General features: G+C 43.7%; 1 protein-coding gene across 4 annotated transcripts in view; it reads right to left on the reverse strand.

Moving 5' to 3' along the window:
• Positions 1–17,762: 17,762 nt before the first annotated feature.
• Positions 17,763–25,969, reverse strand: part of CRHR2 (corticotropin releasing hormone receptor 2) — a 158,394-nt gene continuing 150,187 nt past the window's right edge. For all 4 annotated transcript variants that reach the window (XM_083825466.1, XM_083825464.1, XM_083825465.1 and 1 more), the window contains one exon: positions 17,763–18,934. In XM_083825466.1, coding sequence (XP_083681592.1) covers positions 18,794–18,934 — 141 coding nt within the window. In that variant the 3' untranslated portion in view covers positions 17,763–18,793. The remainder of the gene's footprint in view (positions 18,935–25,969) is intronic.

The following is a 25,969-nucleotide window of genomic DNA, read 5'->3' on the forward strand; positions in this document are numbered from 1 at the left end:
GGTGAACTTTCTGTGCAGCCTTTGCTTTAGCTGAGATACAAATATGGACACGTTCCTCCCCACATGGATACCCACATAAAGGCACATACTCCATAACAGATCTTTCCACTGAAAAACAACCAGCCAACTAAAAAACAAATAACCAACAACAACCAAAAAATAACACAACAACCTCTCTCCAAAACACTGAAGTGATTGGAAGCAAAAATCTACTGTCTGTGCTAGCACAAATGGTGGTGGCATCAGCCTGGTGAAGGTTTACGGTTCCCCTAGAGAAAAAATAGCCAGTGCTACCTCTCCACCTCCCCAGATAGGAAAACATTTAAACACTTCTCTTAGGTCAGGGTGTCTTTTTTTTTTTTTTTAACAATGTAGAGAAGTATGAAGGGAAATTGCATCCCTTTGGTCTTCAGTCTCAGAGAGGATTGAACTGTGCTTGTTTACAAAGAGCATGATCCTTGCCACCCTTCTCTAAAACCAAATGTTAGGTTTGTCCTGGACTGGTTTGCTTTGCTGCTAGTAAAGTCTATGGTTAGGAAAAAGAGGGGAACAGCTCATGACTTCATGATTCTAAATGGTAAATATTTTCTTAGAAGAGTTATTGCCTAGTTACTATTTGCTCAGTACACAGCTTACAGCTGTGTGATAAGCTTACAGCTTATCTTCTGTCTGATATTCAATACTGAAACTTGACAGCTTGGTTGTCAGATTTTCATGTATAAGAGCAAGAGGCAACAAAAAGAAGCCACAGGAAAAATAAAAAAAATAATAAAATAAAATAAAATAAAATAAAATAAAATAAAATAAAATAAAATAATAAATAAAATAATAAATAAAATGTTTTCAAAAAGCTCTTAAAGAGCACAGTCCAGGTAAACCTCCTCAGATTCTATTCAAGTTTCAAGTACTTCTCAGTTGATGTCTTTTTCCCCTTTATTTTTTTCATTCCAGCATCAACCTTTTCTCCAAGGGCAGGGGTGTGTATAGGCAAAGGGGAAAGACGGGTATTCATGGTCTGGACTGGGACGTTTCTTGCACCTGAGAGGGCTCGGAGCAGCATCAGCTCCATCTCTGAACATTATGACCCACCTGTACATCATCTGATAGTGCTTTAAACAATTGTTTTCTTATCCTTACTTCCAATTTTACTCTGATCCTCATGGAGAAGCCTGTGTTGGACTTCACAGGTACGAAGACTGTGAGCATCTAAGTGAAGCTCATACCAACTTTTCAGGCCAAAAAGAAAAATCTTCAGAAAAGTGTGTTACCTGGGATGCATCTCAGTAATAGCTTCCTATGCAAAATGAACTGAAGAAGCTACAGAAAACGAAGTCACTATAAAGATCTACCATCTACATCTGAGCTAAATTTAGGAAGAGGTGAGACAGGACTAAAGGAATGTGAGTGCCTGACCAAACGATACTCACATTAATTCAAACTAATGCCCAGTGCTTGGATCAGTTGCTTAAACACTTGAGACACTCTATCGTGTTGCACAAATGCACTTGCAATAGCATATGTGATGGGGCCACTACTCAAGCTCAGAGGCCTGGACTGTCCCTGTCCAACGTAGGAGAACCCCAGGTGCCTACGCTGTGGGTGTCCCTACAAGAGAGGTCTGTGACCACTGTGGGGAATGGAGGGTGAGCCAATACAGCAGGCTGAAAGAGACCTGTCCCTGTAACAGACAACAGCAGCTGCTCAGAGGAATGACAGGCAGGATGTTAACCAGAGGAAGAGGCTAAAGGGAGATCTGATTGTGACCTAGAGAAAAATTGAGAGAAAGATCTCTGATGGTACAGAGCTCTCCAGCAAAGTAGACATGAGAATAAATCAGTTGAAACTAGAAAATTAACATAGCAGTAAGAACATTATTATGTCATTACCCAATGTCATTGCAGCAATTGGAAACAATGTGGCAAATACCACTTTAAAAAAAATCTATTTTTTTTTTTTTATGATTTTGATTCTCAATCACTGTGTTGTGGTTTAGTTCAACAACAAAATGGTGTCTGACAGAGTAAAGGTCTGCAGAAAGCTGTCTTAGATCAGTGGTCTTCATCTGGACCTCAATGTGTCCATGCTCCTGATCTCTTACATGTGACAAGAACAAGGAAAGGAGGAAAACATCTGAAACTTCATCCAGTATTTAACATTTTGGCACAGCAGAACTTTCCACAATAAGTGTAAAGTTTTCTGGAAAAGCAAACATTGCTGGGAGCTAGTTTAATGCTCTGGGATGAACTTTCTGCAAGAACTAATGGCCTCCACAGTCTTCAGCACTTAAAAATGGGAAAGACATCAGCCAGATTAATGACAGTTTCAATTCTAGTTATTATAGTCATGGTCAAGGATGAAGTTAAAAAGTGGATTCAAAGCAAACATCACTGTGTGCTTGGCACTTGGTGATAATTTCCCTTAACAATAAGCCATAACTTGTACTTTACTAAGTCCAGTCTCATGGATCCTTTCCTTCTTTTCACTTTGAAGATCCAAATACTTCTATGTCTGGGTAAATCCTTCCAGATTCCAGCTGAGGAATGGAGTCTGTCTACCCCTTGCTCTGGCCCACTGCAGCAAAACAAGTTTTAGCTCTCAAAGACTTGTTGGAGCAAAGAATAGACAAAAACAATTAAAAACATACACTTACTTCCTCTTGCCATTATTTGCAAAACCTGGTGATGGTTTAATCATATAAATAATATGTATATGTTTAGATAAATAATAATATATTCCTGATTAGGAGAGAATGAAAAAAAAATATCTAGAAAGTGCTGTAGCACTGGGACAAGAGGATATTGGATCTTTTACATCTGATATTTGGGCACACTCTGAAGGCTCCCAACTGCATGAAATTAGACAAGCAGCCTCCAGCTTGATGGCACAGCCAAGAGTTAGTTAAACTCAGTGATTTCTCCAAAGAGCTACAGATATTTGGCAGCAACAGACAGGGAAAAATATGCATATGTGAGAAAGAAGAGGGGTTTTTAACTTCCCTGTGTCTGACTCTCAAATGCTGTGGTCTGTGCATTTACTAATTCGTATCAAACCTTGAATAATTCCCTTTCAATTTTCTACTGAGCACTAATTGGACCAGCTAATTATTCTTTACTTACAGTGAATTTGTGCTGGCATAACATGAGCCCATAATGACTCTTGATCCAGGCTGTGTTTGGATTAGCTAATAAGCCCAATAGAGAAGACTGCAGCCAAATCCTACGTTGGGCATAGCGTGAAGCCCTGATTTGTTTGCCTCCTTGTACATGAAAGAAGCAGAGAAAATCACTGAAATCCGAGGTCAGATGGAGATTGTCATGGCCAGTGTTTGAGACAATAAGGGAGGGAGACAGAGAGCTGGCGAGGGGGAAAGTGTACATGGTTCATTGGTTTCAGAAGACCAGAAAGTGAGTCTTTGGGATGCAATATTAGCCAGCACGGTCATGCTATTTGAAAGGAGATGGTCCTTAACTGTCTGCAGATGAAACCTGACTTTTAAACTTTTCTAAACAAGCAGAGCTTGTTGGTCCCTTACTTTTGCAGCCTGGACTCTACTGGCCATACAGACCAGAGCCTGGGCTGACTAGCTCTCATTTAGCATCGAGGCTTTAAGCATTTACAGACACACCAACTCACTGAATCACAAAATGGTTGAGGTTGGAAGGGACCCCTGAAGGTAACGTAGTCTAGCCCCCTGCCCAGCACCTCACACAGGATCACATCCAGGTGGGTTCTGAGTATCTCCAGAGAAGGAAACTCCACAGCCTCTCTGGGCAACCTGTTCAGTGCTCTGTCACCCTCACAGTAAAGAAGTGTTTCCTCATATTCAGCTGGGGCTTCCTGTGCTTCAGTTTGTGCCCATTGCCTCTTGTCCTGTCGCCAGGCACCACTGAAAAGTGTCTGGCCCCATCCTCTTGACAGCCTCCCTTCAGATATTTGTGCCCATTGACAAGATCCCTTCTCGGCCTTCTCTTCCCCAGGCTAACCAGGCCCAGCTCTCTCAGCCTGTCCTCGTGTGACAGGTGCTCCAGTCCCCTCAACCCCTCAGCAGCCCTCTGCTGGACTCGCTCCAGTATCTCCATGTCCCTCTTGTACTGGAGAGCCCAGAACTGGTGAGGCCTCACCAGGGCTGAGAAGAGAGGCAGGATCACCTCCTTGACCTGCTGGCAACACTACTCTTAATGCACCCCCGGATACCGTTGGCCTTCTGGGCCACGAGGGCACTTTGCACTCAGGTGCATCCCCCAGTCTACCTAACAAGAAGCTTTGCTTGAGTAGAGGGCTCTGTAATTACAAAAAGCTGTTTTCTCCAACATACAGAAAACAGTGGTTCACAGGGATGTGTCATAATCTGACCTGTAGGTTTTATAATGCTTTTTTTTTGACTAAAAGCTATAGTTTTCCTGTCATGTTTCTATCCCTCAGACCTAGGGCATAACAATTCTGTGTACGTATTCTGCAAGTACCAATAATTAGGTAGTCAGCACTAACCCAGAAGATCTAATACAGAAAAAATATTGTGTGTGTGAAGCCTCTATGAAAATAAATAAAGTATTATATTATTATGTTCAATGTACGTGCAGCATGGCCAGGAATTTTAATTTAGAGAATGGGAGATAATAAACATGACGAGGTCTGATGTGAAGATTGTTGCTTTTCAATGGAAATGTTTTGCTGTTCACTTTGTTCTTCACTTTGAACTGTGAAAGAGGGACGGTAATGAAGCTAATAATAAAATATTATTATGGCTCCTGAGGAAAAAGGACAGCAGGGCAGAGACTGTCCTGCAGATCAGAGAGCAGCTTTCAGGCCGGTAGCAGGGGAAATGCAGGGAATGGGAACCGCAGAGTGTAGGGGAAATGGAAGCATCGTGAGGAATATATCTGGGAGTGTAAATTGCACAGAGAGACCTGTCAGACTGCTTCTTTCCCCCAGTAAGAATGGTGGGATGTAGTACATAGTGTTATCCAGGAGCAAATGTCTGTGATGCCCTTGCTGATACCCATGATGGAAGCTGCATGCAGGCTCTGCTGGTGTCCCCAGGACAAGGAGATGGGAGCCAGGTCCTACGTACCTTTTGCTGGAGCCCTCGTTGGGGACGTGCCCTAGGACTGCTGGAAATGATGCCATAGGCTTCGCTTCTCTCCTTCTTGTTTAGCCTAGAGAAAAGGAGGCTCAGCGGAGACATTATCATTCTCTACAACTACCCAAAAGGAGGCCGAGCAATGTGGGGATCAGCCGCTTCTCCCAAGCATTCAGTGATAAGACGAGGAAATGTCCTTAAGTTACACAAGGAGAGGTTTAGGTTGGATATTAAGAAAAATTTCTTCACTGAAAGGGTTGTGAAGGATTGGAACAGGCTGCCCAGGGAAGTGGCTGAGTCACCATCCCTGGAGGTACAGAAAAGACGTGTAGATGCAGTGCTTAGGGACAGGGTTTAGTGGTAGGCTTGGTAGTTCTATGTTGATGGTTGGACCAGATCATCTTAGAGGTCTTTTCCAACCTAAATGATTCTGTACATCTATGATTCTAACTTACCTATCAGGCATGTGTCTGTGCCAGAGGGTCTGACACATCCCAATACTGAATCACGAAAGGCTCAGAGTTGCTTTTGACAGAGCTTTTTTCTTCAGCTCTCCCTGAAAGACTTAGACCAGCCAAAGCCAGTAGTTTCATAATGGAAATCTGCACTGTGACTTTGAAAGCCAAAGCCAGTAGTTTTATAATGGAAATCTGTGCTGTGACTTTGAAATATTTTCCTTGGCACTGTGTATGAGTTGTAACCATTTTACAGCTTTTACTGTTATTATTCTTTTTTAATCATACTAGAAAAATGGGGGGCATAGAAATAAAACAACAAAAAAAAAACCCACCCTCAAATCTTCACCACCCTCTCTGTAAAGAAATACACATATTATCTTCCATTCCCGACAAGTAATTTTTTTGACTGTGGTGGACCCCAGACAGTACTATTTTCTTGTATCAATTCCTTCCTAGGTCTGAGATCTCAGTGTGTGACACCTGCCTGTACTACATGCAACACGACAGCGAGCTCCTATTTGTCCATCCCCTCGTCACTTCACCATTATTCCACCTTGCCACCGTCCCCTCTCCTTATGTGGCTACCTCGTGACATGAAGCTGAAGGCAGCCTGTCTCGTTACAGCCTACTTCTGCCTCCCTTTGCACATGTGCTGCCTCCTGCTTGTTGCTCTGTGCTGATTCAGTCGTCAGAGCAGAATGAGACACCACCCCGTGGGCCTTCTCTCTCTTTTCCCCAGCGCTGTCCAAAGCTGTGGTAACAGAACAAAATGAATAAAAGTCTTCATTTAGGAAATGACAGAGGGAAGAAAATTGGGTGACTAATTCAGGGTAATCAAAGCATTTCAACTGCAAATGACGAGTATAAGCAGAGGAGAGGTTAAACAGACACAAAGTGGTTTTCCTTGGCTTGACATAAAATGATAATGTAGTGGAGCACTTGTGATACAGAAGAGCCCTGCACAAGTGATTCACCTACTGGTGTCTAGTGGCTTTGGAGACCCACTTGGCCTCTAGTTTCTCACCCCGCCACCCTGTGTGGATGTTTGAGACGCACAAGGCCTCCTCGGGTGGCACTTAGCAGCAACGTTAGGCAAGTCGACCAACTTCTGAGATACATGAAGGTGTCTGTGAGCCAGCCTCCAAGCTCCTCTTATAGTCAGTGGGAGTGCAGTCAGTGCATCTCATGGAGTTCAGGAGATGATGGGGTCACCCAAAGGCAAACACCTAAATGTAGACAATTTTCTGAGCTGTGCTCATGGACAAGCATGGACAAGACCTCCAATGGCCACCATAAGGGTGAAGACACCAGCTCCTAGAAGACACCCGCATACAGACACATCAGCTGAAGTGTTCTGCTCAGCGAGGTGGGTCCTGACGGTGAGGTGTGAGCCCGACCTGCCCTTGGAGAGGGCATTAAACCGCTCCTGCAGCTGATGGAGGTGTCTCCTGAGGCTGCGACGTGTGTGACCCAGGAAGCCTGCTGTGCTGTCACACAGCAGCAAGGCACCCGGACAGTTGCTGCCCTATTAATGCCCATTAAATCCCAGGCAGTGACCATCCTCTGTATGGTAATAGCTCCACACACTTAGCATAATCTCTGCAGAGTTTAAGGAGAGTCCTTCACATGGTTCTGGATACAGATGTTAATCTGGCCCAAGAAAATAAAAGATGCTCCTTTCAGCATGGGGAATATAACATACCCGAGGGGTACACAGACACGGTTTTTGCCACAAAACTGTCTGTAAGCAGTAAACTAACAGAGCTTAGACAATCTGATCATTTGGGTTGTTGCTTCATATAGGAACAACCAATAAATAACACCACTCAAAGCGGTGTTGATGAGTCTCTGACAGGGAAAAACATGTGATTCTTCCTTGCTGAAACATGGACCAGGGGGTCTGATGTATTTGTTTTTTAATTGACTTTGACTGCACAGCCTTTTGGTTTTATGCTGCAGATGGGACTGAGTGTAATCATTTCACAAGGAGCCTGTCCCGCATGAATCATAAATGTCTTGTGGCTAGAAGCTAATATAATTTCGGAACGTGTGGGAAGGGTTTGATTTATTGAGGGAGTCACATGATGAGGTTTAGGTCTGCACAGGCTCGAGGCTTTCCTTTCGATCCCGAGGCGTACAGTGAGTTGGAGGGGGGTGGCAGATGGAATCTGTTTTATTTCACATCTCTGCCTCTACGAGTGCAGCAGGAGAGGGAACCACAACCTTACTGGAAGATTTATGAAGCTGGCAACTTTGATGAAACATTTTTATAGAGCGCTTTGCTTTTATTGCTTTGCAAGCGGCTTCCCAGTACTTGTCAATGCTGACAAAAGCAAAAATGCTTTGGAAGCCTGTATGCACTGAGTGGGGGGAAATAATGAGGATGAGCAAGCCAGCTGCTGTTAACAAGGTGAAGGCTAGCCTGGAGCATACTTGTGGAGACATACTGCCAGGCACATATATTTACCGGTGAGCATGTAGAGCATGCAGAGTGAATAATTCCAAAAGCACTAAGATGAGACAATCCTAATCAGCAAAGGTGAATCAAAACCTTCAGGCAACTTTCATCCTTACAGCATTGGATGTCTGTGACGTTGCTCTGTGCTACTTCTCCCAGGCAATGAAGGTTGCATGCACAGTATGGAGCTCTCCTTGGCCGGGGCAAGAACATCACCTGCCTATTCCAACCCTGGGGTTGTCTCCTTTCCATGGAGTCTCCTAAGTCTTCAAACCTTTCAGCATTTTCTGGGTATACTGAAGCTAGCAGGCCATTTACACTGGTTCTACATCCAGCCCTCATCCAAGTCTTTGCTCAGACCAACCATCTCTCCCATCTCTGGTCAGACCATTCACTAAATCATCTTGCCCAGATGGTTGGTCCTTGTTGCTCCAGCCTGTGAATTGGCTGCTCCTCAGAAACCTCTCCAAGCTCATCCACCGTACTTCCCTCTGTCTGGCACCCCATCTCCTCACATCTCTGACCATCATCCTAACAGTGGGAGAAGGTCCAGTTGGGTTCATCTTCTTTGTACTCCTAATGAACTCATGGAGTGTTGGAGATATTCCTGTTCCAGGCTCTTCCTGTGATGGGCTTGGTGCTGTGACCAGCTGGAGGCATCCTCAGAGGTGCTGTAGGCTTGGCAGAAGAAGATTTAGTGGTCTTTATTCTGGAGCTAGGCATATGAAAAAAATTAGGAGTATCATGCCCAGCCAGGATAAATAAAAAAAGCTATAAAACAGAAGCTAAGGATAAAATGAGCGGATGTTGAAGTGGCTGGAAGACAGAGGCTCCTCGCAGGACTAGCAGGATAATCCAGCCCTCTGATGTTCCCTCTTCCTCTAGGTATAGCCCAAGACTCAGATAAGCAGAGCTCTGCTCTGTTTTTTGTTTTGTTTTGTTTTGTTTTGTTTGTTTTTGTTTTTTTCAGTTTTGCTAGGCAGGCAACAATCCATCCTTGCATTTGTAATTCAGGTCATAACAGTGCATTTTTATTAATTTTGGAAGGAAGAGAGGTTCAGAGCAGCTGAATGGAATGGACATCTGCTGACTGGAAACCATCCATCTCAAAGCCAGTCCTTCCAGTTCTCTGGATATTCCCTCCCCTTTTGATGGTGGGTTTTGCTTTCTAAGTTTCAGTGAACGCCAGTGTAACACAGTTTGGGCAGGATGTGTTTTTAGCAAGCTCCTCATTTTCTGATGGGGAAAGCTAATATCAGTTCTTCAGATGACAACAGATAGCAAAACCCAAGAGAAAAAGAACTTGAATGTCTTAAATGGAAAGTGTGCCAGGTGCTGCCTGGCAGGAGAGGAGAGGGATTCTGTAAAAAGCTACGTGCCTGTTTGGTTGTCAGACAAAAAAAAACTGCACTGTGTAGTATATGAAGAAGGAAGAATGATGTGACCAAGGCTTATTTACCTTTTCCAGTGGTATGAATGTGTCTAATGAAACACACTGTCCTTACTAGCAAGCCACACAAGCCAGGCAGGCATCTTTATGCACGTATGTCCAAAGCTGATGCAGATTTTGAAGTCTGAAATAAGTCTGTGTTTTGGCACGTGGTGCCTGGGCAAGCTGGAGGGGAAGCATAAGTGTCATGGTCACCGAAGTGACAGATGTTTACTTTGTAGGTGGCTGATGTCTCGTAAGGAAAGCCAGCAAGAACAGTCCTGTTGGGAACAGGCAGCGTGCGGCAGTCCGATTGACTGGGGAACAAACTGTCTTAAACAGCTTTCATCTCTGATGCCTAAGGGAGAAATGAAGAACCAGTAAGAATTTCCCATTTTTACAAACCCATCTTTACAAGCTATTCACAAGAGGATTAGGGTCTGTAGATATTTACAGAAGTAATCTCAGGCTCTTCTGCTAACCACAAAGGCCGTAGAAATTGGGAAAAACAGAAGGAAGCACCAGGTAAAGAGCTTCCAGTTGACTTTACACTAGTCATTTTGAAAATCCTTTTTCTTTCTCTTCTCTTTTAAAATTTGAAAATAAAAAAATGCAGTTTTCTAAAATGAAAAGCCTTTTTTTTTCCCACTGACTTGTGAAATGCAGAGCTTAGTCATCAGTAACTTTATTTTGAACAAACACTTCCTTCAGTCAAAATTATTTCCTGATTTAACCCAGTTTTGCGAATAGCAAAATTTCACAGTTCCTCCAAAATTCCTTTTTGTTAAAAAGACATGAATTTGCTATCCATAGGAAAAAAAATGCCTAGTTCTGGTTCAACCACTGAAACTGATTTGGCGATGGAGCTGGATATATAAATGGCACCACTTGCACACACTTACACTTACAAAAGAAAAACACTGACTACAAAAATGGCAAGAAAACAAAAGCCTACTCACTGAAATAAGAGAGAACAAGTGAAAAATAACATTTTTCCTTTTTGCATTTTCATATACACTGCCATCAGAGAAATCCAAAATGGCTTCAGGATAAAGAACAGCACTGTTCCTCCCCCTTGCTCTTTCCCCAGGGTATAAGATATTGGTTCAAAAGCTCGATTCATGTCTTCAAAGCTCTCAGTGGGTCAGATTTAAATTATCAAAACAGAAAATAAATAACTCAGTGGCTGTGATTAATTCTTTTGCACTGTGCAATGGAGCCACGGAGCTTTCTGCAGTGTGGAGGACTCAGCCCCAGTGGCTCCACTCAGCAGCTGGCCACTGCTAGCCATCATGTGGCTAGCCACAGCCTGCTGGGGTCCAGCAGAGCCTTTCCATCCAGTTCAAGGCACACTTGCAGAGGAGGACCTGTTTCAGAAAGACATGTATGCACTGAAAAACACACCTGTAATGACATTTTCAGTCAATTAACTCCGATATGTACTCAACTCCACCAGAAATCAATGGGAATTAAGTACTCAGCCTACGTGGAGAAGTCTGGAAATCCCATTAGGTGTCCACCTGCATCCTTAGACCCCAACATATTTGGTTAATAACATAGAAAAATGTCTTTCACAGTATTTATAGGTGACAATGTGTTAGGCAGCCACCTCTAGCATGATGTATTCAACTCATACCCCTGCTGGCCGCACTAAGTCACAGATGGACAACTCTGACCCAAAATTGTACGCTAGGTTTCAGATGTGGATTGAACAGTACACCTCTCAGATCACTATATTTTTTGTATTTTGGTGTTACACATTGAAAAAGTAGTCCATACCATGTTAGGTGCTAGATGTTATACAGACATCCACCAATCTGTACCTCAAAGAACTTCCAGACTAAGGGCTCAGCTACACAGATGCAGAAAGAAACTAATAAAAGGAAAGAAGCTTCCCTGGAGTGACACCAAAAGTCTACAGAAGTGGTGGGAAGAGTATGTGGGGGTCCCACTCCCAATCTGGCACTTATTTGCTTTCTGAGAATTTCTTGGTCTGTGAGTCATTTTTTTAGCCTTAAAAAATCTTCTCAAGTAAACAACAGGACTGAAAAAAAAAAGTGTGCTGCTATACATACATGCAAACAAACAGAAGGCCAATAAAAGCCATCATTAGCTATTCAGAGTGAACTCCAACTTTCCCTCGAGTGTTGCTGTTGTGGCAACACAGCATAGGATGACTAGTTTGTATTTTGTTTGTTAGTTTGTTTGAATCTCCCCAAAATGATATATAATCTTTTTATTAAATAAAGGCTGCTCTAGATTTGTTGGCTTATATGAAGCACCTGCAAACATTTCCAGAACCGAGCAAACCCCAGTCCAGTTACAAGGCAAGGAGAGGAGAATGGTGGGGACCCCCATGAGATACGAGATCACAGCAATCAGCAGATCTCACAAACAAAACTGGAGCCTGGCAGTGATCATTGCCTCAGTCGCACACTGTTCCTGAGCCAGCCAAAATGTTGCTTCAGCTTTGTAGCAGGGAGAAACGATCCCAACAAAATCCAGCTGACCAGTGAGCCTCCGACTGAACAGCTGGGCCGTAAGTCAGCAGTCAATGAATATGCCCCAGGTCAAAACGAGTCAACGACTAAATCACGGGCAAGCCAGCGGAAGGACATGCAGAAGTTTCTGCTGCCTAAATGTGATTTCAGGCTGGGTGTAGCCGGCCAGGACTGGGGTGCCCCAGGTTAACCACTGCTCCCTGCTCAGCCGGGGTCAGGCAGCTCATTAACAACCACCTCCACACCGAGCAAAGCATCCCTGCAAAGTGCTCTTGCTCTTTCTTACGACCTTGCCAGCAGCTTTGTAAGTTGTCATTTTGCCTCCCCAGAAGACTGAATCAATCACTCGGCATATGCTGCTGTCCCGGGTGCAATTAATCAGCTCAGCCTTTGACGTGACCCCTTGCAGCCTGGGAGCGTGGAGGGGAGATGTGCCAGAAGGGTCAGAGGGCTCATTTCACAGCCTCGGGAGGCAGCTGAGCACGGATAAGATACCTTTCATGAAAGCTGGCTCGCTCATTAGCATCTGGGGATCTCATTAAAGTTTTATGAGTTCTTTTTTTAAAGCTTTGGCTCCTCATAGTTTAAGGTCACTATAGCACTGCTCTACGGTAATTATGGTAATCGGAAGTGTTTTCTTCCTGCTACACTAATTAGCACGTGGAGAAATTTAAGATACCGAAGTACATTGCAACAGAACCATCCAGATGGTGCATGTTTTTTTGTTTTAACTACATATTTTGCTACCAGCCCACAACTTGTAGGCATGCTCTGTTTCTTTTCCAAAAGTTTCTCCAGAGATGCTTGTTATCTTCCAGCTCTTCTGCACTAAATGAGAAAAGGACTAAAATGAACCAATCTATGAAAATCTGAAGGATTTATGAGAAACCTTCACACTCATGAACCTACAATATCCCTTCTGCATAGATAAATACCATTTTCTGGGTGGGAACTTAGAGGACCATAATCTCCAAAGTGTTTGTTTCTCTCTGTGGATTAAGAGGAAAGCCCGTGGTGACTGCAGAAGCAGGTAGCTACACTGCAGACACGGTGAGGCTGACCAAAGAGCAGGTCATAAGCCAAGGTCATAAGCACTGCTGGCAACTAAAGTTATGCAGTATATACCTCGGGTTCAGCACTGTGCTATTTCAGCCAACTCCAGGAAAGCTGTCTTAACACTGTAAGGAAATCCTTGTGCAAGCCTAAGGGCATCCGGGAAAACAGCACTGTTTGCCTCGGTGCCAACCAAATGGAGATCCATTCCCCAAACAGCAAGCTTCAAGAATTCCTTATTCATCTATAAACGGGTAATGATAAGAAAACCATCCAAGGCATCACCCTGCTGTTCAGTGGCAACAAGTTTATAGTGGAGAAGGGGCTAGGAGGGACCTACTTCCAGCCCCTCCAGACCTGCTGGGGAAGGAGAAGAGCTTCTGGAGTTCCTCCAGGAGTTGAATTTCTGTTCAGGCGTGGGGCAGTAAGAGGCTGTCCAAAGACGTCTTTCTCATGCTTGCTACCCTCAGGATACTGCAGGTGCTGAAGAGGGTTAGCTTCTCCTTGCTCTGAGGACAAGCCGTGGCATCGCTGCTGCTGAGAGTCCCTCAAGCTTTTCCTGACTCTGGGAAGACTTCTCCAGTGGACACTGCCTGTTTGATGTGTTCATCCTTGTGACCATCATCTGAAGTTGGACCTCAACATCTGCCTGTCCATGCAGTCACTCTGCAAAAAGCAGCAGCACCCTTTTTTTCTTTTTTTCCTCTGGTCCTTAAGCCATACTGACCTTTATGCCCTGGACGCACATCCTCCCATCTCACAGTGTACCAAAACGCTTGGTCCCATCTCTGTCCCTTCTCCTCACCACCCAACAGAGTGCTGCCAGGTTTGCCAGGTGGCTGTCCAGAATGGCACATCTTTGTTTTGTTCCTTCCTGCTGCTGTGAGCTTTGAAAACCTCTCTTCTGTGGTCTGGTGGCCAGCACTGCCCATGTGTGCCCCACTGGAGTGGTTGATGCTGATGCTCAGTGACCCTCCGTGCCAGTTGCAGGGGGTTTTACTGCTATCTCTTGGGGGCTGGAGCTCGGTGTGGAAGTAAAAGATGGCAGAGAAGGCTAGGAAGCCGTGCACCTAAAATGGAATTTGCCATCTGATACAAATCTCCAGAGTGATTCCTCGGAACCAAACCCAGTCCCCAAACAGATGTCCTTACACCCAAGGGACTGCAGAGCAGCACCGCTGACTCCCAGGGGCAATGGTCAGGAGGATGCGATGTATCCTCTCCCCTGCAAGCTGGGATTGGGGATTTATTGCAAAGGGGGAGGGTGAGAAGAATTAAATAGTTTCAGAAAGAAGCAGTTAGTCCAGATCCAAAGACAGCTTACACTTGTTCTCACACGCCAGTTGGCATGAGCATTATCTGCAACACTCAGCACTGCAAACATTTTCCTGGAAGAGCTCTTATGAATTCTGATTCAAGCACTTAAGTGTTCATGAATGTTCATTTCCATAATAATTCACCAAAACACAGACACCTCCTTAGCTTTCTGCACAATATGCTGTAAATCTAAAGTAACTCAATCGCTTTTCTTCGTGCACACAGGCGTACACACACACACGTGCAATCGGATGCACGCGTACATTGCATATGCTTGTACAGAAACACATGTGGAGGTTGTCACCCATCCTATCCACAGCCATTTTCCTGGCAGTGAACTTCTCCTGCTGATCCAAAAGGCACATCTGAATCACCCTAGATCTGCACTGTGAACGTTATTTTGTTGAGGGGACACGGGGCTCTGAAAGGCCTCACAGTATAAAGGAGATGGGTTTGCCTAATGCAGAGGTGACTTTATTCATCTTTGCACCCTTGCCAGGAGAAAGCAATGGTAGAAGCTTTTTTTGAAGGTGGGATCATAAGCATGTTCCCAAGACCCCTGAGGTGCACCTGAAAGAAATGAGCAGCTAAACCTTGCTCATAGTGTTAGTGGCATGACTGACAGCAGTACTGCTAGGATGGCAGGGTAATGCAGGTTTCAGGGGACCTCAGGATGTCTTCAGTTCAAATCTCTGCTCACAACAGGCTCAGCTATGACTGCAGACCGGATTGCTAAGGGATTTATCCAGCTGGATGTTGAAAATCTCCAGATGTGGAGACTGAACGCCCTCACTGGGCAACCTGTCCTGTTGCTTGGCTGTCCTCCTGGGGACAATCTTTGTGCTTATATCTGATCTGATCCCTTCTTGTTCCAGCTTCTTGTCCTCCTGCCCCACAACACTGTGAAAGACCAGGGTCTGTCATCTCAGTAACCTCCTTGTAGGTATCGGCAGTCTGCTGTGAGAGCCCCTCAGGGCTTCCTCCTCCTGAGGATGAAATAGCCCACCTCCTCTAACATTTCTGTACATGGCTTGTTCCAGACCTCAGCATCTTGGCTGACCTTTCTCTATTTTTTCAGCATCTTCTTGTACTGGATGGGGTGGGGGGAAGACCGGGCACAGTATCTAGATGCAACCAAACAAGTGCAAAATATTGGGGACCGATCACTTACTTCCCTGCAGACAGCTGCTGTTAGCTGCCTTTCTGCCAGGGCACGTGCCTGGCCTGCTTTCCTCCTTGTCCACAAAGATCCCTGGGTGCTTTTCCAGCCTGCTGGTCCTCACCTTCAGGTGAGCCAAGGAGCCAAGGGATTTCCCTTTGCTGTCCAGGCTATCTGTGAGTGCTCCCAGTTGCTCTGCTCCCAGGTATCCTGACTAATCAGCAAATCATTGTCACTTTCACAAGGCAGCATGAAACTCCTTCACAGCCCTTTAGACTGCACAGTACAGCTGAGACAAGAATATCGGCATTGCTACCCATAAAGAGAACTGGGGACTTGTACTTCCCTGCTTTAATAGGTGAGAACTTGCAGAGTCAGAAAAGGTTATTTTTATCTTCTAATTGTTGGCACAAATAAAATAAAGACTGCCGTATTTTTCTTTTTGAACCGTGCCTAGCAGTAGAGAAAGCAGAGAGACCCTTGTAGTCCTGTTTCTTTAGGTGGTGCAAATCTTAATGGCTTCAGCACACTTTGCATCACTAAGTGCTGGAAGAGAAAGGCAGCATGGACTCTCCTTGGCTAACTGGGTCTCCTTACACTCTGTAACTAATAAAGACTGATCTGCAGGATCCTGGATCGGCTGATTTGACCCTGTCCACTTCTTTCACAGCTACCATGGGCTATGCTGAATCATATTTGTGGTGTTGAGTGAGATCTTATTGCAGCTAATAAAAGCAAATGAAGGATACAGACAGACAGGTGAACTGAAGGCAGCAATGAAATGATATTGATCAGTTGATAGGCTGGGGGAAAGAGAGCCAGGCTTCAAAGTGCTATATCCATGGAGACTACTTTCCACTCCCTGTTTCTATGGCAGCTTTCATCAGGAGATCTCGATTGCCCTATGGTCTGCCTAGTTCTTGATGTGGAGGAAAGAAAGACAAAGATAGGAATTGCCTTTATATCGGGAACCAAAGGGAATATGGAGCATGAAAATGTGGGCCTGACATCAGGTCAGTTAATATCAGCAAGAGTCACTCCAGAGACTTGAAACTTGTCTCCAGAGAAGACTGAAGGTGACCCCCTTGAAAACATAGAGCCCACAGATCGAGCCCCTCAGGCTGTGGCTCTGGCAGAACCAGAACATGAGCTCCAGGACACACAGACTCCATTCCTCATTGCCTACCAGAGGGGCTGGTGCCCACCAAATGCTCAGGCAGACTACAGACCATTCATAGGCTGTCCACCGGGCAGCCATGAGGCAGGCAGAAGTGCTTGAGCTCACTGAATAACGTGAGGAGCTTTGGATCAAGTCTCAGATAGGAAACCCCCAGCCAGGATGAGCTTTGTCAAGTGACATAGCAGGAGGCCACGCACTGCCATCGTGATGCATGCGATGTTTAAAAGCACTGACAGCTGTCTCGCATCAGACACTTCCATTTCCCAGCTACCATGAAGTTAGTTTGCATCGCTTTGCAGAAATCAGGGCATTGACAGCGATAAGTGACACGGACAGGCACACTTCCAGTCCTACGTGTCTCTGCTGCACTGTGATCTATCACGATAGTTGGCACACCACACAGAGAGCTACGTGAAGACTCGTCCCTGATCCTCCTCTCCGGCAGAGATGGTAGGCCTGCGAGACAGAACCTCAAATCTCCCTCCTCTCTCAGTCATCTCATTGAGGAACATGAATCCAGATGAGATTTAGGATGGGGAATAGTGATGCAATTCTAACTTGTTAATTTAAATTTGCTATGAATTGCCAATCAGCTCAAAGTTAAATGTGATGGAGCTGTTATGACAAGATGCCTCCAAAAGGCTTGAGTTAACATCAGTGCCTCCCAAGAGGTTTTCCAGACTTGTGTAGTCCTGAAAACCACAGAGACCAATTTAAACAGTACGAGGATCTGGGGATTCAGATCCAGATTGCTCTCAAGAGTCCTCTAATACTTGTGAAGAAAACTCAGAACAAGCATGCAAAAGTGGAAAATACAAATCACTCCAGCACTGGTGAGATATAAATGTTGGGGAATATACTACACAACTTGCTTTTTTCCTTCTGCTATGGCAAAGAAGCAGAGTGAGGGGGAGTACAGGGGGACATGGGTGTAGAGTAACACCATGTGCTGGGAAAGGGGACAACAGTTCATCGTATAAATGTCCTCAGATGTTATCCTGAAGTTGTTCTTCCTGGCTTATTATCATACAGGATTTCTTTCTTTGGTCGTAGATGTAAGAACACTCTCAAGTCTACTGGTAGTCAGGGTTCCTCTTCCTTTCCAGAATAAAGAAAATGATGCTTGGTTTTATTGAAACCAACCCAGAGTAGTGTTTATTATTGAAAATATACAGTATTTTTGAACATCACATAAAAAGCCTAGTAGATACAACTGCTCTAGTTCAAAATGCTGAATAGATAATCTTTGTGCAGCATATAGCACTATCTTCATGACACAAACATTCTCTTCTCATTATTGATTTTTTTTTTTTTACAGTGCTTCCCTTTTATATTTTTTAAACCTAGAAAACATGTTCTGTTGTCCTTCCCCACCCCAATGCTCTTAGCTGAAACCAAACAAAGACTTTTCAAGGGCTACTTACATTGTGTCAAAAGCATGGGGGTGAGAGGATTAAGGATACTTTATAGAGCTATCTAGAGACCTTGCTGTCCTTTCAAAACTCTGTGTATGAACAGGGCATGGTTCTCGCAAGGCAAACTGCCCTGTGTTAAACTGTCCAGTGACGCCCTGGCCAACTACCAGTCTATCAAAGGGTGAAATGGGGAAGGTAGATAAATTCAGATTCTTCACACCACTTCTCAGATGCTCTTTTTCTTGCTGCCACATGTTCTCAAATGACAGTTCTGTGGAGAAGAATTTTTTTTACAAAGGACCAAGAAAGAGACGGGCTATCTACACACCAAACTGTTGAAATCAGTGGGAACCAATATACAGGGTGAGATGGGCAGCATGTTGAAAATAGTCTTTGTTCACCACAATACAGAAGGGAAAAAAGTAAAGAGAAAAAATTGATTGTTCCTGCCACTGTGCTGTTTTAGGCTTCATGTTGTGAACTTCCACAAGGTGCAGTCAGTTGAACCTCTTTCTTCTTTGAATCTACTTTCCCACCACCGACTCCAAGAGGCTTTTGCCTGGTTGTCTTAAAGCAGCATTATGAACGTGGGAGATGAGAGTCCACAAAAATGTGATGGGCACCTCATTGCGAAAAAGCGCAGTGCAGAATAAAGGAAGAAAGTCTGAAGAAAAGGGTTTGGGGAGAGTGAAGAAAGAAGAACCCTGAAGGCCACCAGGTGGTGCATATATGTGCAGGGCGTATCACACAGCTGCGGTCTGTTTGATGCTATGGAAGCTGATTCGTGTTGGAGATGTGGGGATAGACATGGCACGTGCCACACGTACTCGGAGCGAGTGATGGTCTTGCCAGCGGTGCCATCTTTTCCTGGCAGCAGAGCGGACCTGGTAAGAGAAAAAGGAAAGGACATGACCACTTAGAATATGCAGGTGTCCTCAGTAAAGGGACACTAGGTAGCACTGAGAAAAATTATGATAGCTGGTAAGCAATTGAAATACAGGGCTTGATTCAGCTTCCTACATTTGTGCATCTAGTTCACTTGATATTTTCTGCACTCTGGGAAAAGACGTGTTTCACACATCTCCTGTCTTATATCTGATGTCTTAAATACCCCAGAGCATTTCAAATGACAGGTGATAGGGATCCTAGCTGAAAACATAATTGGAGCGAAGGTTAGAGATGCTCCTAACATCGACTGCAACCACTTCCTGACAAATCACCAGAAGACAAAACTCAAAGTCAGAACCTGAAATGAAGTATTTACACCAGTTTCTGCTTATTTCTTTGATCTCCGCTTACTGTAGAGACTTAAGAGCAATTCAGACCCCTAACCTAGGCAGCTAGGTAAGTCTTCAAATTTAGGTGAGATGAATCTGGGCCCAGCTTCTTGGATGGGTAATCACAGACATGACATTTGGAAAGGATGCTAATGTTCTGCTGTCCACCTGAAATTCAGTCAACTTTGAAGACAGAATATTTTTGTATCAATCCAACCTCTATATCAAGCCAGGGCCTCCTTTCCCAAAGACACATTTGTTGAGAAGATGGGGTTATAAATAATATAATGTAGACATTAAACCTCATCTGCTGACCCACAGCTCTCTTCCTGACCAAGTTAGTATGGTCAAAATGTATAATGCATCTCCTCCTAAAACAGATGTCCAAAATAGATCATATACTAAGATAAATGAAAAATGCTTGTTTCTTTTCATTAGTTATAAAGTGAGTCTAGACAACCAGCTCTGTTTAGATGTTTGGATTATAAATTTAGCTAAATTTAGACAGTATTGATATATTACCCTGAATGTTTTCCAATCTTTAAAGTACTTATCTTCATTGTATCCCTCAAAATTTAAGGAGTGCTCTTATCCCCTTTTTACCACTGTCAGGCTAAAGCTTGGGTATTAATAGCAGCGATGTTGCCATAGAGTAGACCTCAACATGGCTCAACTACCATGGCAACCATACGAGGCCTGGCATGGACTTGCATAGCCTTGCAAACCCTTGCTGACAGAGCTTCTCAGCTCTGAGCACCTGGATGAGGTAGATCAAAGCCATGCTGGGTGTACCTATAATCATTATTGGGTCTACAGGGAGGATAGTATTGAAACAAATTGTCCAAAGCTGTACAGCCACTGCTTTTCTCCATTTCTTCTAAAGCTTATACTCTGTCTTCAGGTGCAGTGTGAAGTCTACTCAAAACACGAGGAACGCAACACTCGCCAGCCCCACCTCAGACCAGCTCCAACATGCTGTCTATAGTGTATGCTTGAATGAGTTGATGAGCTCAAGCAGAAGTAGTATTTCCAACCCAAACCCCACACTGTCAGCACGAGGTGTCTTAGATGAACAGGAATGACGGTTAAAACATACAGTGGTCTATTAGCACGGCATGGGAAGGGGGGATCTGCACTCCATGTCTCAGATGATTGCCATCCTCCCGTTTCTTGGTGGGCCTTCAGACTTAGACCCATACCATGCAGCGCTGCTTAGAAACTCTGAGCCCTATCATCACCGGAGTTGCCAATGAAGCACACCCCATTTTAAGTTTGCAAGGAACAACTTGGAAAACAGTTTTGCAATTGCCATCTTTGGTGCCTTGGCAGGGGAATCTTGAAGTTAGAAACGTGGCTTTTCTACCAGAGTCCTTCTGGAAGGTGCAGACTGGGCAAAACAGACCTAAAGATCTCTTTCTTTGGTTACTTTCTTGGTTCTGTGTGGTCTGTGTTGCTTGCTCTAACACTTCAGACAATTGTGTTGCAGGTGTTTATAGCAAGGTGAGGAGAGAGCCACAGCAGGTTGCGTTCTTTTGATTCTGAATTGATGATGTAATTAAATATAAACTAACGTGGTTCACAGTTAATAGGGGTGGGACAGACCCTAGAAAAATAAAGTCTATAAGGGAACCACTTGCATGGAGAAGGGAAAGAGTGAACACCAAAGAGAAAGAAGGATTTAAGTTGAAAAACAGCACTGCCAGGAGGAGCACTATCATCACAAAGGAATTTGAGCTCAGAATGAGAACAATGTGGCTAAACACTTCAGAGGATTTCTGGAAGACCCTCTCATTATGAAGTAGTAGGTACAAACACCCCCACTAGTTTTAAAGTGGGGGTTGGTCAGCCTACAGAGTTAAATGAGATCTTTATATGAGACAGCCAGAGGCAGGATGGGCTGACTCAGCTCTATGCTACTAAAGTAGAAGCCACCTGTACTGCTCACTTTAACTTGTCTCGTCCAACAGACCTCACTGGCTCACTGAACATGTAGTTAAAATATGAGGAACAGTGGAAGGAATACGCATCATGGTGCTGTGCTTCCCTGGCTGTCACTAGTTGCAAACCTATCATGGTTCTACCTGGAGTGGCAAAGGGATACTTACCTCTGCTTCAGGATTTAAGGGAGCGTATAACATACACCCAAGAGCAAATGCAGGTGTCTTGTACATGCAAGGTTGGATGCATATCATCTGAAGGCATTGGTACTTAGTCTTGGCCAATTATTTATGCTTTCAGTGTAGTTACTGGAGAAAGAGATGTTCCCCCAAAGGAGGTGGTTTAGATATGTGGAATTAAATTAAGTACAACTTGCTCCATTGAGTGCAAAACTAGCTTCACTAAATGTTGGGCACCTAAGCCAGATGTAATAAGATGTAAAGTGTCAGAGGATAACAAGTATCTTGAAATTGTTCCATGAAGAACATGGGACCTGCTCTGCAGAGGGACATTGCCTCTTGAATGCTCATTTCTCCCCGTATGTCACCAAATATTGAGATTTTGTTAATAAAGTTTTTTCCCCATTCTGCTGGAGTGGAATTTGCCCTTGCACAGAGAGCCCACGACCCACTTAAGTCCTTCATAGAGGTGATTTTTTTTCATCTCTGATGCAAAAATAAAGTTTCTGAGCAACTTGTGTGAACAGATACTTACTCAGACAGAGAAGCCAGATTAGATTTATCATTTGAGCTTCAAACCAATCAAGTCAAAAAGAGACACCTGGAGATAAAGACGTGAGTCTAAACAAGCAGTTGTCTGAATGGCTTTTATGACATGGTTTGCTTACCAGCTTTGTGTAAAAAGTAGTAACGAAAGTGCTGTCATCTTGTACAGCTGGAGCCATTCCTAATGGTCTAGGCACATGAAAATAGACTCTGCACTTACAAGGATGAGTGCAAAGCATTTTTTTTTTTTTAATGAGAAAATAATTCACTGCAATTAGGATGTGACCAAAGCACAAGCAGGAAAGGTTAAGCTCAAATTTATCTCTTACAACTGAACTCAGAGACAAAATGCTGGCTTAACTTCAGGTCAGAAAAGAAAAAAAGAAAAATGGCTGTGACTGCTAAAATAATATGTTAAAAAAAAAAAAAGCTATTACACAGGGGATGAAGAAGAACAGAAAAAGCAAAATAGCAACTTCAAACCAGTTGTTAATCATCAGAGCAACTACGCCTGTTTGTTAAGCATTTGTAGAGGCAGTACCATGTCTTAGAGTCAGCATTAGCACCTCTATGACCTGAAATTAATAGCATTTGCCAGTAATAACTCAAAGAAGCATACACACTATCATCAGCAGTTAAAGCTTATCAAGCAGCCTTGTAAATACAAATTACAAGCTTCATCCCTGTGTAACTTCAGTTGCTTGACATGACGTGAAGTTTCTCCATGCTGCCGAACATACAGCTCGGTTCTCTGCAGTGACCCTTGGTCTATCTTTTTCATTCACATAGTTACTCCCCCAAAGTTACCCTTTTCCTCTCTTTGCATTTTGCCTCCTGTGCAAATCACAGTTCCTGAATGTGTGATCAAATTAGATTTAATCATAATCACAGTTCCCGAATGTGTGGTCAAATCAGATTTACCAACATATTTGTGCCTACAGACTGTGGGCACTGTTCTCAGCAGTCAAGAGGAAGAATTCAGCTGGTGGGACAGACAGATCTCAGTGGGTGAGAGTTTGTCTTTCCCAACTGGATCACCTAACTGAGGAGTTCTCAACCTTTGGCATCACATCTGGAAATCACAAAAATTCACATCTGATCTGAAAAATTACTGAAAAACCTCCCATCAGAAGAACAACAAAAAGAATGGAAGGGATGGAGAGAAGGATGAAAAGACGCAAAGAGGGTTTGCTTTTGATAAAATGGACATTAACTTCATATTGCTATTATTTGTGCTATACACTAGCTGCTGGCTAATTTCTTGCAGAAAAAGAATGAAAAGATGCAAAGAGGTTTTGCTTTTGACAAAATGGACAGCAACTTCATATTGCTATTATTTGTGCTATACACTAGCTGCTGGCTAATTTCTTGCAGCCATCAATTAGAAATGAGCTGAGGAAGGAGCCTCCAGTGACATTAAAATAAATTTTTGGAAGAAATGTCATGTCTTATTAGCAGACAGAAAGATAGCTTGAACCATTTACACAGTGCTTAGAACAAAAAGGTCCATTCACTTGGGGCTCCTTGACGCAATACTGAAATATAATAGTAGTCACATAGGTAAAAAGGAAGGCTCTGATAATAAGAATAGGATTAAAGGAGCCGTCATGGCAATGGAAGCTGAAAGGAAGACTTCTGGGACCCCTCCATACTCTGTCCCCAGAGGATATACCACACACGCAAACATTAAAAAATAAGGGGTAGAGGGACAACAGGGACTCTGATTACTGAAGAGTCACGGTGCTCAGCAGTCTGTGACTATATAACCTTAACAATTATATAACCTTAATGACAATATAACCTTAATTATGTTCTTGTCTTGTTCATATGTACCTTTTTACTCCCAGAAAACCTGATCTATAAGCAAATGGAATAAAAGTAGTTCATAAAGTTTTCAATGGGCCCAGTCTGTTTTCAAACAGACCAGGTTTTGCTCTGCGAAAATGGGTTTCAGTGATGAATTCATCAAGTTCCACGTGTACTTAGGCATCTTTGTGCCATGCTTCAGATCCTGGTGCTGCAGTTGGAGGTCACTGGAGAATCACCCTGGACTTTAAACATCTTTGGTTGCAAATGGTGGCACAAATTGTGGAAAAGTTGATGAAGATTTATTCAATTTTATTGTAAGTTATGGATGGGGAAGAGGGACTTTCAAACAATACCCAGACCAGCAAGAGAGAACTGGCTATGCAGACTTTAAATTTCAGGGCACCAATCTGTCTCATTGGGTCTGAGCCTGTGGTGGAATTTGCTTCCAGGAAGCTTCTGAAGCCCTGGCCTCTGCCTGTATCCAGCAGAGACACAGCCAGGAATGGCCAAAAGATGCTGGCAACAGTTCATCCAAAAGAGACAACTGAAATAGGTCAGATGAATTCTACTCTCATTTGGGTGAATCACAGCCTATAAAGGGAGTTGAGAGTGATCAGCTTACCTGCAAATGTGTATGTATTAGATGACCAATGTTAGGGGAATAAATTCCACCTGTTATGTATAAGAATTTAAAGTAAGGCGATGCTTTACGCAATACCTTGAAAGTTTTCCAGAGGGGTAAAGTGTTCCTCAAGGGAGAAGGGTGTTTAATCTAAAAGGCATTAACAGTAAATGCTGTGGAAAAGCCTATGGGCCAAGCCCAGATCCTTGTAAAGATTAAGTAAGTGTAATCCTGAATGGAAGCAAAGAAACAGAATGCCCTAAGGGCAGACCCTGCTGGAATGCCAGACTTGATCTGCTGATGAGGAACACTAATGCTCTCACAGAGACAGGAGTGAGTTTTTTTTATTGTGTTAAATAACCAAACAACTATACCTATGTCACACCGTACCCTATTGGTATGGCTTTTCAAGATTCCCAGTAGAGCCAAACCTGGACCAGAGATGGCCACCTTACCATCAGACAAAGAAAGGAGCCAAATGTCTCTATAAAGGTGCCATCACCAGTATTTAATCCTAGTAGGGTAGGGAGTGGATGTAGTCCAAAAAAAAATTAATAAATCTGCAAAGCTCGAAGGAAACATGGTAATAAATCCTGTAATCTTCTAACAATGAAGCTCAGGTGGACCTTTTCATCACATTGCTATTTTATGTACCACTATTAAGTTTCTTTTTCTCCCTCCAAATTACCTGGCTTAACTGGTTTGCAACTCTCTCTTTTTTTTTTTTTTCTTTTTTCTTTTTCTATCTTTTTTTCCTCCAAGAGTCTTTGGCAGCATTTCGATACATCGCAGTAACAGGCTGATAGTTCTGCAGCACCTGCCAGACTGGGACACTGAAGCCTAATTTCTAAGATTACAGCAGTGCAATTTTGTTAATGTATATAACTGTTTGAGAAGCTATCACAGTTCTGACTAGTACAGATTTGTTGCACATTTTGTGCAGGAGACAAATGCTGCTCCCTTTTTCTGGGCCACAAAGGGACTGGTAAAAAGCAGAACCATCCACCTGACGGGGAGGCCATAAGTGCAATCAGCCCAAGCCAAGCCTTTGTGCTTTTGTTGTGGAGTGCTCTGGAGTCACTGCCACAACAGCAGCACTGTAGTGAAAAGGAAAATGGGGTGTGGAAGGACACCCAGGCTCATTCTTATCCTTCAGTATACCTAGACATTCTCTTTCTTATAGGATGCTAGTCTGAAGAGACCTACTGGAGTCATGGGTGATTTTCTGTGAAGGTGACTTTCTAGCAGAACACACCTAGGTGAGGAGATGGGTAGTGGGAGGAGATTGCAGTCCTGTAATGAACCATGGCCTGGTGGTCCCAACAGAAAGGTTTGACTTTGTATTGACCAGTCATTCTCAGAGGCATTTAACAATAGTACTCACATCCATGTTGTTGGGTCCCTTTGCTCAGAAAACAATCATTGTGGTAGATGGAATTAAACCTTAGCCCTCTAGTCCACCCCCATATTCATATTTATTCAGTGATTTGGAGGAACGCTTAATGCGTGTCCTTTGGGTTCGGGATGATTAATGTGAAGTCTGCTTAG

Source organism: Anser anser (genome assembly GCF_964211835.1).
Source record: "Anser anser genome assembly, chromosome: 2".
Classification (NCBI taxonomy): Eukaryota; Metazoa; Chordata; class Aves; order Anseriformes; family Anatidae; genus Anser; species Anser anser.